The 12,368-nt window shown below is 39.4% G+C and overlaps 1 protein-coding gene across 1 annotated transcript; it reads right to left on the reverse strand.

Moving 5' to 3' along the window:
* Positions 1-43: 43 nt before the first annotated feature.
* Positions 44-12,078, reverse strand: LOC310962211 (vesicular inhibitory amino acid transporter-like; the record flags this gene model as incomplete). The annotated part of the gene is made up of 8 exons (XM_083934598.1): positions 44-357; positions 1,224-1,386; positions 1,698-1,935; positions 3,087-3,289; positions 3,512-3,632; positions 4,571-4,707; positions 10,693-11,374; positions 11,975-12,078. The coding sequence occupies 8 exons, from the start codon at positions 12,076-12,078 to the stop codon at positions 44-46; spliced, it is 1,962 nt and encodes a 653-aa protein (XP_083790724.1).
* Positions 12,079-12,368: the final 290 nt, after the last annotated feature.

Genomic DNA, 12,368 nt, shown 5'->3' on the forward strand with positions numbered 1-12,368 from the left:
CGTCCATCCATCCATCCATCCATCCATCCATCGACATCTACATCTACAATCCTCTCACAAGTCTTTTCACTGAACAAATCACACCGGACACACTACAAATGACCCCTAGACTCAGTATACACACATCTACGAGCCGGTCCCTCACAGTGAGGTGGCCCCAGTGCAGTCTGAGGTGAAACAGGCACGGCAGGATGAGTGTCATGGCCGCCCCGGTCACACTGCCTGTCAAACCCATCAACAAAGAGAACCTGGGGACTAGCAGGGCCAGTAGGTATGATGTCATCAACAAGGCGGCGCGGACCAACAGGGCTGGACGAGACACACCTCGACCTCCATGCTTGGAGTATGATGAGACATCTGTAGAAATATTGAAATAAAGAAGTTGCTTACGGTTGCAGCTAGTGTTGAATCTACAAAGCAATGTTTGTTTACAGGTCGCACTATTCTGACTCACTGTTTTCCAGTTGTTAGAGGTGTCATCAACCTTTACTTTAAAATCAAATTTTTCCTCATTTACAGTATGAAATTGTTTTAATTAGGTAATACCAATTAAGTGATATTACTTAGTGTAATAAAAGCTGTCAAGAAAAGGGACGTTTTAAATGACTTTAACATTTGCCTAGTAAAGATATTCCTCATTAAAACACATTTCATCATTTGGACTGAAAGTAAAGTGATGACTTCATGACTGTTGACAGTCAATAATTAGGGAAAGTTCAACCATGGTGACAAATGTATTGACAGTGAACACATTAGTTTCCCATATCACCCAGCTCTTAAAAACAAATGGCAAATGGGCTATAGTAGATTGTGTTTTTTTGTGACTAGGTTGACTTCGAAGCTATATGTCCTTTAAATATATTTGCTTCTTGGAATACATATATATCCTCAACGACTGTCAAATGGCTTGATTGGTCATCTTTTTACGGTTATGCTCAAGGGACAAATTTTCAACACTATTTCTCCTCAAACGTCTGCTGCTCCAGAGTATTTAAGGAAACGACTACGGCCATGTGTTATCTACACATTAGCCATTGCAACGTATGAATTGTGGATCTACAGTCAATCTTAACCACTACACCTTAGATCTATTTCATCGGTGCACACTAGTATAAATTAGATATTTTAAATAGATGGCTTGAAGGAACTCTTACTTTATGTATGGGAACAATACTTTGGGCAAGGTCAATGGTTTGGATATAAAACGTGTCAGTAATGTTCACCTCCAAGCAGACTGGTTTGTAGTATTTCTGCAGCAGAGTAGAAAGGCAGAGGGTAGGACAGCAGAGCTTTAGCCAGCAGACACAGGTTGATGACAGGTCGAAGGTCAGAGGTCAGGTTGTCTGTGATGACTTCTCTGGTCTCTGCCCCCCACGTCAACACGGCCTAATGGAGGAGGGAAACAACATTGCAATCAGTCACTCCATTTGTCTGTCCCTTCTTCCATCCTTTAATTAGACTTCCTGTTGTCAGCCAGATGTCGACTCAAATGTACATTTTAACATTTTTTGAATAGTTGGCCATCAACAAATCCTAAAATCAAACTGTCACTATATATAGTTAGCTCTAACAGTACAAAACTAACTTCTGTGTTTCTTTCAGACCCACACGAGGCATCACAAACATCACAACTCAATCGACTCAACAATGTCACTGAAATTACAGGAAAGTTTGCTGTGTCACACGATGTCACGAACCAGTAAAGAAAACAGAGTTTTCATGATGCAGGCGGCACCATGTGTCCATCCCAGCATGGCATTAAACTGCCCTCTGTCCTCCATAATGCCCTCTAGAGGAGGGAGGAAGATCTGTGAGGTGTAGGAGAAGATGATGACACCCACAGAGACGAGGAAGTCCTCTGGGTCCACAGACAGAGACAGAGTGGACCAGGACCAGCTGCTGGCCCGACTCAGACAGTACACCATGACCAACAGGCTGACGGACGGTCAGAGACAGAAGGAGAGAAAATGAGAGAAGATAATTGTCTCGGAACAAAGCACCTTAAATTAATTTATTAATCATCCTTATTCATTCATTCAGCATTTATTTGCACAGCAGGACGGTCCAATAAGAGTTGTGGAAACAGGGCAATAAAAGCAGGCGTAGAGATGAAGGAATAAATATAAATTACAGAAAATAAAATGCAAGAAATAAAAGCAGACTTTATTAAAAGCGACACCCAATTTAATTTGCATTAGATTAATAAAATACTTTATTATCACTGTCCAAAGAAAGCCATGTATCTCCAAACATTGCAGTCATTACATTTATAAGATTAGTGTTTATGGATTTCTATTACACCATAAGCTAAATCAACCATTAAATATCAAGTTGGCACAAAACTGAAAACAAACTGTTTAACTGCTCATGAACGTTTGACATTTTGGAGATCCAATGCTATGTTTCTCTGAATAAAATAGGACCCACAATCCTTAATTTATGTTTTCATAATTTGAATAAGTACATTTACTATATGTTTAGCTATTATTCATTTGGAAACACCCATAAATCTAACAAAAGATACAAAATAATAGGAGACAAATGAAAAGTAACTGCAATGACTGACTGATCCTCGTGTGTTAAGATATTTCTTTCATGCTGTGTTTATTATTTACAATAACATTATGCGTATGCAACAGATTAGGTTACTTTTACTGAATTGCATAACCTCTGCTCCAGAGGGTGATTCCAAATTTCTCCAAGCAGCAATTTAGCAAAAATAGATAAAAGTCTGAACTGAGAAGAAATATGTATTTGCACATGACTTAATATTAACAGCCAAAGAAAAGAGAGATCAGATGGATCCAGTAGCCGGAGTTCTTCAGGACCCAGCTCTGTTTTCTAAGACACCTGGCATGAGACATAAATCAAACAACCAGTAACAGCAGAGTGTAGCAGGTGGGAGCAGACATCATGACCAGCAGCAGCTGTGTAATGATCACAAGAACGAGAATAAGAGCAGATTTTAAAGACTGCTCCGTTGTCTTGATTTGATTGGTATGATCGGTGAGTTTGTCAGCTGATACTTTAATTGACACTTTAACTGCTCTGTCAGAACAACCACGGCGCTACTTGAATTCATTTACCTGATCAGTATGTGAGCCAGGGAGCACAGCAGGCTGAGGGTGGAGACTGGTCTGAGATCAGTCAGCAGCAGGCAGGGCAGCAGGAACACTAGAGACACCAAAGAACACACTGATCTAGGAACAGCCATCCCTGATAGACTGTCAGACAACAGACTGGTGGAGACGACCAGATACAGGGTGCAGGTCATCGACAGTTCAATGACCTGGAATTAAAAAGAAACAGGGTGCAAAGTGTCATGTTTGTGGGAAACCAACCTGTGTATCTACTGTATACTATACTGTAATTGTACCTTGAATCTTGAATAAAGTTAGAATAATCTAGAAATATATTCCTGTTTATAAGTTTCAAGACTAATTTTATAGACATGCAAACTGATTTTCAGAATAAATAATGTTGTGTGTGTTTATGTGCATGTGTGTGTTACCTGAGCTACATTAACCATCCACCCCACCAGTCCAGGACAGTTGGGCCACAGTCCTTTGCAGCAGGCCTCCACTATATCCTGGTAGCTGTGTCGGACTCGGACCTTTGACACAGAGCCTCCACTGAAAAGATACAAACCGTCATACTGTGATCACTCTCTTTTTTTCATGAAGGGGTCTTCAGACAGAGGGTGAATGCATGTATATTCAGACAGACAGTATAAGAAAAATGTTGTTGTTGCTGTTGTACATTAGAGCATGTAAACATGTTCTAGTAGAAACCCAAAATACAAGTGGGAACCTGAAATTAGCATAATATAGGACCTAGAAGCATATTTTAAATCCATCTTTAAAAAAAAATAAAAATAATCCATCACCGAAGCAGCGTTGACGGGCCCTCTCACCTGGCGTGCATCAGGGGAGCTGGCCGAAATCTGAAAAAGATCTGTGTCCCCATATAACTATAATCCATAAGTTAGTGACTAAAATATGTGCAGAAGTAAACACTTGATGGTATGGCATCTTTACAGCTGTCAGCGCTGCTCAGGCCCTAATTAGCTGTGTTGAAACTAAGCTTCAGTGATTTAAGTGAGCAATGCATATTTAAAAATCAACCTGAGCTCAGTTAAGCTAAAGATTATTTAATTTCAATGAACCCCACAAACCAATGAGGCAAAAGCATACACAAACGCCACAGTTTTGCAGAACACATTCACATTATTTTAGTGGTGGGAGAGATGTTTTTGTGAGGCTCACCACTATTCAATGAACAGGATAACAACAGGTTTGTGCATTTGGACTCTAAAAACTCTCTATTCTGTGTGGATTCCCCCTGAGGAGTCAAAATAAAAGAGAAGGAATAAGTAGGAGAATGTCAGAAGTGGTATTTGCCATTGTTGAAAATATAGAGAGGTCTTTGGGAAGCCAAATAAGTTGCTTAGTACATCTGTTATCAGGAAATACAAAGCAAAACTGTTGAGATGAAGTGCTTTTATGTAATTATAAAGAGATATTGCAGTTGGCTAAAAAAACACCAAACAAATATAATACAATTGACACACCTTTGTTCCTCTTCATATAGACAGGCCACCAGGATCCTCCCTGTGTGGTTGCAGACCCAGGCTGAGAGAACCAGAAGGACAAGACCCACATAACCTGACTGGACCAGAGCGAAGGGTAAACCCAACACAAAGATACCCTGAGGGAGAAGAGAGGGATGGAAAGAAAGAACGTAGAGGGCAAGGTTTGTGAGGAAGACAAGTCGAATATATCTTTATTCTCATATTGTCAGTTTAGGAGCTTGTCGTAGTAGAAGTTCAAGTAAAATAGGTAACTAAAAGTTAAATAAATATGTAATATGTGATGAAAAGTTTAAGAAACAAACGAAACCTAAGACCTTTAATTATATTAATTATAATTATATTATTAGTAATATACAACAGGATGTCCATTTTAACTTATTTCCATAAGTTATATTAACTGTAAATCATTAGTATGTATAAAACTTTGTCCCAAGCCAAGTCATTGAAGAGGAAATGAGAAGAGAAGAGAAGAAAGGACTGATCACGGTCGAAAGATAAGTAAGCGAGAGAAGTGCTTTGGCGTGGTGCCTGAAAAGTTTTGAGGATGTAGGAGACCAGCAGGAGCAGAAGGAAGAGGAGAGTCGAGTTTTGGCCCGTCACCGAGGGAAGCGACTGCCAGGGAGAGGAGAAAGGAGGAGAGGGAATGGAGGTGGAAGAGGAAGAAAAGACGAGGGTATAGAGGAGGCAAAGAGGAGACAGGACAGAGAGGGGAAGGAGGAAGAGGACGAGGATGAGGGAAGATCAGAGGAGAGACAACAAGCTACTTTGATGGAGCTGCTGCAGTTTGAAAGTTGGAACGTGGAGATACTCACTAAGAGAGTTATGGAGGCGCATCATAGACAAACACAGCAACACACGCTGGTGGATGCATAAACAGACAAACACATTCTCTCTCTTTCAAGTTCCTGTTTTGTAACTGGTGTCTGTTAAACATATGCCAATCGAGCTTTGATGTTCAAATGGAGCTGTTGGTGATGAAAGCAGTTTGACGCTCAAGTATCTGATTTCATCTCCCCTCGCTCTCTCCCTCCACTTCTCTTTCTCTCTGTGTTTTTGCCAGCGAATTCCTCATTGGTTACTGCGGGGCACAACCTGAAGCAGCTCCCAATCACAAACGGGTATAACAAGAGAAGAAAGAAATCCCTGATTGGCTCTGAAGAAGAAGAAGATTCAGCTTCTCCCAAGAGGACACCTATTTGTTCAGGGAATGTGGACCTTTTTCAAACCTTTCACTTACATACTCAATATCGCTGAGCAGAAAGGGTACCTCAGCTACACACATGCTGAAAAAAATAATGATTATTACACTCACTGCTCCTGTCTGGACTTCCCAGGTGCCAGATTTCCACTGCTGCTCTTCAGGTCATGCACAATATTTTATGCAAGCACATGCTTTCCCCCCCATGAGGGGGATGGATGGGGCAGTCGTAATCAGAAACAGACAGGTTTGACATTTAAATCGCAGGAACACTTTATTTACTGCTGGGTTTAATCAGTCAAATTTATACATGATTTTATAAATTAGAGTTTATAACTTTGTTGTTGATCATGATCATGGAAGGTGCCAAGGCAATGATGGAAAAATCACACTACTTTTATGTTAAAGATTATATTAGAGCTGATACAGTTAGTCAAGTGATTGGTTAGTTGATATTCAGAAAAAGATTGGTTAGATAACATCCATCATATCTATGGTTTGCAGAAATGTACGATGCCAATGTTTAATTCTGGACTGGGTTGGAACTTGATACTTTTGTCTGTAATATATGATAGAAAATGTAATATCACTGGAAATGAATGGATTTTCAAACATAAACATTGCATAGAGTAAATGACTAATTAAAGGGGCACTTCAGCAATTTAGTGAAGCACTTTGATAAAGTTGTATGACTCACAAAGGACAGATTTTTAAAAGTATGGTCACAATCAAAGCAACAAAGCTGAGGTATGCCAATTCTATTCTCTTTTAACTCACATACAGTATTTTATTGAAATTGCCTTGTAAATGACCACATCTTTCAAACCAGCCCGTCCCCACTCCCTTCTCATCAAATACAGCAGCTTGGTCAGTGGACCTGATACTGACACTCATTTCTGTATGAGATGCACTGGGCTGTGATTTGATGGAGAATAAGGTGTGCCAAAGTCCGCATAGGGAGATCATACAGAACTTCGACCCAGGAAACTGCTTCGTGTGAAACCACAATCAACTTTGACTTATTTGAAATCACGTAATATACTTGTGCCATGTGGAACTGTACTAAAAACATTCTTATTTTAACCTAAACCTCAGTCTCTTCCTAAACCTGACCAAGTCATTTTCATGCCTAATCCCAACTATATCCTCAACCTTGAAAAATGACCACTCGGAGCGTTTAAAGTATGACGTCGAGGGGTACTGACAAACCATTCTAATCCCAACTCATCACATACTGGCGTTTTGTCGGGACCCGTTGGCGTCACTTGTCAATGCATGGGTAGCCCTGCTCATCAAAAACATGACGCTCACGGTCGCTGATTAAAACACAAGGAACCCATTATTTACATTGTGAACTCACATCAAATTACATGGTAAGATTAAGGCAACAAAACCACTTGGACAGGGTTAGGAATAGATTATGGTTGGGATTAAAATAAATGCATTTGAAACGTAAATACAGTGGCACACGGGACGTGAACAGGACATGAATGGGACATGAACGAAACACAAACCACGGTCTCCCGGGTGAAAGTCCATTGTTTGACCCATCTACCACCCCAACTTACATGGAGTTTGTCTCTCTTAATCCCGGAGTACTTGCTCTGAGCATCTGATTTCACCGCACGGGTTTACAGTTGAAAGCCTCGTGCATTTGGTCGGTGTAAAATGCAGAGGGCCGTGACAAAATGGCAGTATTTGATGCCCTGTGAATGAGAACTGGCTGGTACTGACCAAGAGTCTCAGTGTGACAAGTTAGAAGTGACGATGACATGAACTCCATACCTCCACACTACTATTGTGGTACATAAAAGATTGTTCAGCTACAACAGCATCATCAAAAAACAAACAATCTGAAGGCATCACTTTAGCTCTGGGTAATTATAAAATAATAATATAAGTATATATATATATATATATATATATATATATATATATATATATATATATATATATATGATAACATAAATGTTTATTAAGAAGATGATAGTGGATATGATAATAATGATAATGATAAAGGAGATATGATCAAGAAAATAACTGGAAGGAGATGACACTAAAGCTGCAACAAATGGATTTTTTAATGGATAACCAGCAGCTTCATTTTTTTGCGGGGAACTACGGATGCATTTGGCAGCACGATGGACCAAATGACTATTGACAGCAATCTTTCCAAAACTAAATGGGGACATTCTTAATTTCCCTACGGCTTGTGTTTGGATATGAAAACCCATTTCGAACTTGGATTTATGACCCAGTTTGAGATAAATATATCGCTCAAAAGCAGAGAATCATATGCACTTGAATTTATATCAGAAACAAAAAGGTCCACGTCTCTAATCTGAAGACACAAAGAGGAGCTGCCTCATTAACAGTCATGTTGGAGTTTCATAGTATTCCCAAGTCGGGAGCCTTGAGAGCTGAAGCTGCTTTTGCATTTTTGGCAGCAGATTTGCTCTCCAATAAAAACTTTATTAAGCTGGCAGACAGTCATATTGGCATCAGTAAACAACAAGAAAATACATATTTTCTTTTCAGCCTTGATAGGAGATAAAAACTGATGTTCTTTTTTCCATTACTAAGTCATTTGTTAATCCCCGAACAAATGGATGTGTCATTATTGTACTGATTGGTGTTTATAAGTTAGATACATCCTGCGTCTCTAATCGTTACCATGTGGTCATCCATCACCGTCTAAGAATTTCAAGGATCCAGTAAATCATAACCTTTTGATGAAAAAAGAGTCCTTTCTGCTGTGTTAGTCATCCGGTTGTCACCTCAACTTACCTATCTGTGACCTTAACCAAAGGGATTATTGAGCAAGGTTTCCTCATTAAAGTGTGCTGCAGGTAATGACTGACCTATAAAAACATTGACCAACGCAACAACCCTGGAAAAAAGCCAATACTGCTTTAGCAGTTGAAAAATAGGACAATAACATGCTGCAGTAAAATACAGTAGAAAAGGAACGATTCAAATCACAGCAGGTTTCTGGGACAAATGAATTTGAAGCCTTATAAGTAACAAACCATAGATTTGAATAGGTAATTCAAACCAGTAATATAGAATTTATCGCATTCTCAGCTCTTGTGCCTGCATGGAAATTTGGTCTCTAATTAGAACCAGGGGAAACAAATCCTGGCTCTCTGATAGATAGACTAGCATGAATAAACCAAGCACATGAAATACTTGTTTATCTACCAGATATCATGTGTTTGTATATGTACTGACAACAGTGCTTACACTGAATTAAAAATCTGTGTGTTTACAGCAACATGACGCAAAAGCATTTGATGTAAATTCACCTCGACTTCCAAAGGAACACGTTGTGCATGTGTGTGTCTTTATTTGTTAGTGTTTGTGTTTGTGTGTGTGTGTGTGTGTGTGTGTGTGTGTGTGTTTTTATTTGTTAGTGTTAGTGTTTGTGTTTGTGTGTGTGTGTGTGTGTGTGTGTGTGTGTGTGTGTGTGTGTGTGTCTTTATTTGTTAGTGTTTGTGTGTGTGTGTCTTTGTGTGTGTGTGTGTGTGTGTGTGTGTGCGTGCGTGCGCGTGCGTGCTTAATGTCATAGCGTTCTTTACGGACCCACTGATGCTGTTCAATTACACCGCAGTTATTCAGTGAAAGAACACATTTACATGAGTGCAGCAGTTGAATACGGCTCAGCATTTACAGCATAATAAGCTATTAGCATTACCGCCACGAGGACACACTGTGACCTGGAGCTTTTCTTTTTTCTTTTTCTCTTCTAGTTTTTATTAAATGATTTCATTCATGCATTATTTGATAATGAAGACTGGAGAGTGCCTGACAAACAGTCTGCAAGACAATAGAGCATTGTTTAGTTATGGGAGCGGATTAAATAGTCTGCATGTTTAATGCTTTTTGAATGTATTGTGCATCTTGGCTCTTAAACAGCATTTACAGTTTGAATTTTGCAAGAAGGGAAGACAAAGTTTTAAAGAAAAAAGAGGATAGACACGTTGAAATTGTAACTGACTCAGACAACAGTTGTGCTTCACAACTGGATTACTATGAATAAATAACTTTGTCCAACTCAAATAAGTGATGAAATTCTCTGTGATGGAACAGTTATATTGACCGTGTTTCATTCATACTGAGGTTACCTTAGATTCATTTGGCAGAGGCTTGCTAAATCTTAGGTGACTGACATGTTTTCCTTCATATATATACATATAGTATATATTGGGAGCAATTTGGAGTGTCTTGCCAAAGAAACAGGAGAAGGGGTCAAAGAGGGACAGTGACAAGACTGTCTGGGAAGTAAGGGTGTGAAAAGTAAGAAAATATAGATACACTTGAGTATTGCAATATTATGTTTTGTGATACTGTATCGATTCTTAAAAACACTGCCGATTTTTTAATTAATACGTAGCATGCAAAGCTTTGTGGCAGTGATTCATTTTGTGTTGTTTAAACCCACGACCAATAGCAGTGTTGGGATGTACCTACCGCCATCTGACTCTTAAATTCCAACGTATGCTTATGGTGGTTTGTTCTTTATACTGTTTAAAAATGATCTAAATATATTATATTATTACATAATATTATATCATAATATATTAAATCATCTTATCTAATTGAAAAAAATGGGACACACACACATGCTACCGTAGTATGATTAACTGTAACTGGTAAGTAAAGAAACCCATGTCCGCTGAAGGGTGTCCGATTAGAACCAACTGAAAGTCACTTTCTTTCTCAGTTATGATACGCATCATATCACCAGAAGGCCCTATATTGGGAATAAGGAAAACATATTCATACGTTTGAAAACGATAGCTCACAGTAATCTGAATTATGTATTATTTGGGGTGAAGATAAATCATGAAAAACCTTTGTAAAGCTAAAGACTTCTGACCATGCACGTATTGTATAAGGGTACCTGTATAGCATTTGTGACGTTCCAGCCAGCCTCCCAGGCGGTGATGGTGAGAGTAGGAGTCAGACCTGTGGCGCCGGTTTTGGGGCTTTGAACTGGATTAGTCAAACTCATCCTTACCCTCTCTTCTTCAAAGCTGGTACAGAACGGAGAAGTACCCCCCACAGTTTTCTCTCCTTCCGTTTTCTCCTCTACACGCTCAGAAATCCCCTGTTTTTGCATATTTCCTCTAAAAAGCCTGAATGATCCTCTCTTGTCACCCTGGTTCTGGTTGAAACTCTGGTTCTCCTCACCCCTTCCCATCTGGTCAGTATGCTTCTCAGAGGATCTCCTTCCTTTGCCATAACTTTTGGTGTTTCTGAGCCAAACGGAATCTGCAGCAGAAACCGCTGATGTTATGGTGACGTTTCTGGGTCCGGTTGAGATTAGAGTGGCTCTGCTTTCTTTGAAAACTGGACTCTCCTTTAGTAAGGTGCTGGTGGATCCTGGAATGCTAGGATTATCTTGTTCAGGTAGAGACAGGCTGTTTCTTCTAAAGGATGCTCTGCTTCTTCTGGTGTCATCTGAGCCTGTGTTATTTTTGTTCGTGATATTGTCAAAAGACAATCGGTTGTCCTCCCCATAGGTTCTGTTCAACTCGTCACTGTGGGTCAGAATCAGCTTCTCTTCATCCTCCTGAAACAACCTGCTGATCCAAACACCTTCATTACATTTTTTGTCCTCATTCACTTTAAAACACTTTAAGCAACACTATTGCTTTTCCTAACACATTATGAGTTTGAGCGCTTAGTGCAGAACACATCACACTTTCAAATAATGTCATTATGCTGGCCTAAATTGTTGGAATCTAGTAGAGTTTAACTAAAAATCTAATATATTAAGAACAATATCAACATCTAAAAAGAACAAATGTATGTTTTTATTGACTTGCAGCACCTTGTCACCACTCTGTGCTACATTAATACAGTTTACTTATCTATTTATCTTATGTATCTATTTTTATACTTATGTGTACAGAGTATTTCAATGCATATTGTCACACATTAGTATAGGCATATATCTTTGATTAATCTCAAATATTTATTAAATAAATGTCTACTTAATTATAATAATACATAGTTCTGTTTGTATTTCAATTAACTTGACAGATACTGTGCATGACTAAGTTTAATATATTATGTTCAAATTGAACACAAAACAGCTCTGTTGAGGACTTAGTTCACATAAGTATTATTATTAAGTTGAATAATGAGTATTTCAACATGTAAATGTGTATATGACTTACCTTGTCGTCCAGTCCAGGTGTAGCCTTGACACTGCCCAACCCCACAGAGACCCAGCAGCGCTCCAGGGTGGCCCGGAGCCCCGAGCCCAGCTAAGAGAGCCCATCTTCAGCCTTGCTGTATGCAGAATCAGCCTCCGTGCCTCTGGAGGTCTAACGGTTTTTGGGGGTGCTTGACTGACACTGGACACGTAAGCATACTCATACACAATCTCTCACCTAAACACACAGACTCCCACTTGCAATGTCTGCCTGTAAAGAAACTGTACAAACAGCAGAGCCACACACACACACACGCACACACACACACACACACACACACACACACACACACACACACACACACACACACACACACACACACACACACACAACACACACACACACACACACACAC

Source organism: Echiichthys vipera (genome assembly GCF_963691815.1).
Source record: "Echiichthys vipera genome assembly, chromosome: 19".
Taxonomy (NCBI): domain Eukaryota; kingdom Metazoa; phylum Chordata; class Actinopteri; order Perciformes; family Trachinidae; genus Echiichthys; species Echiichthys vipera.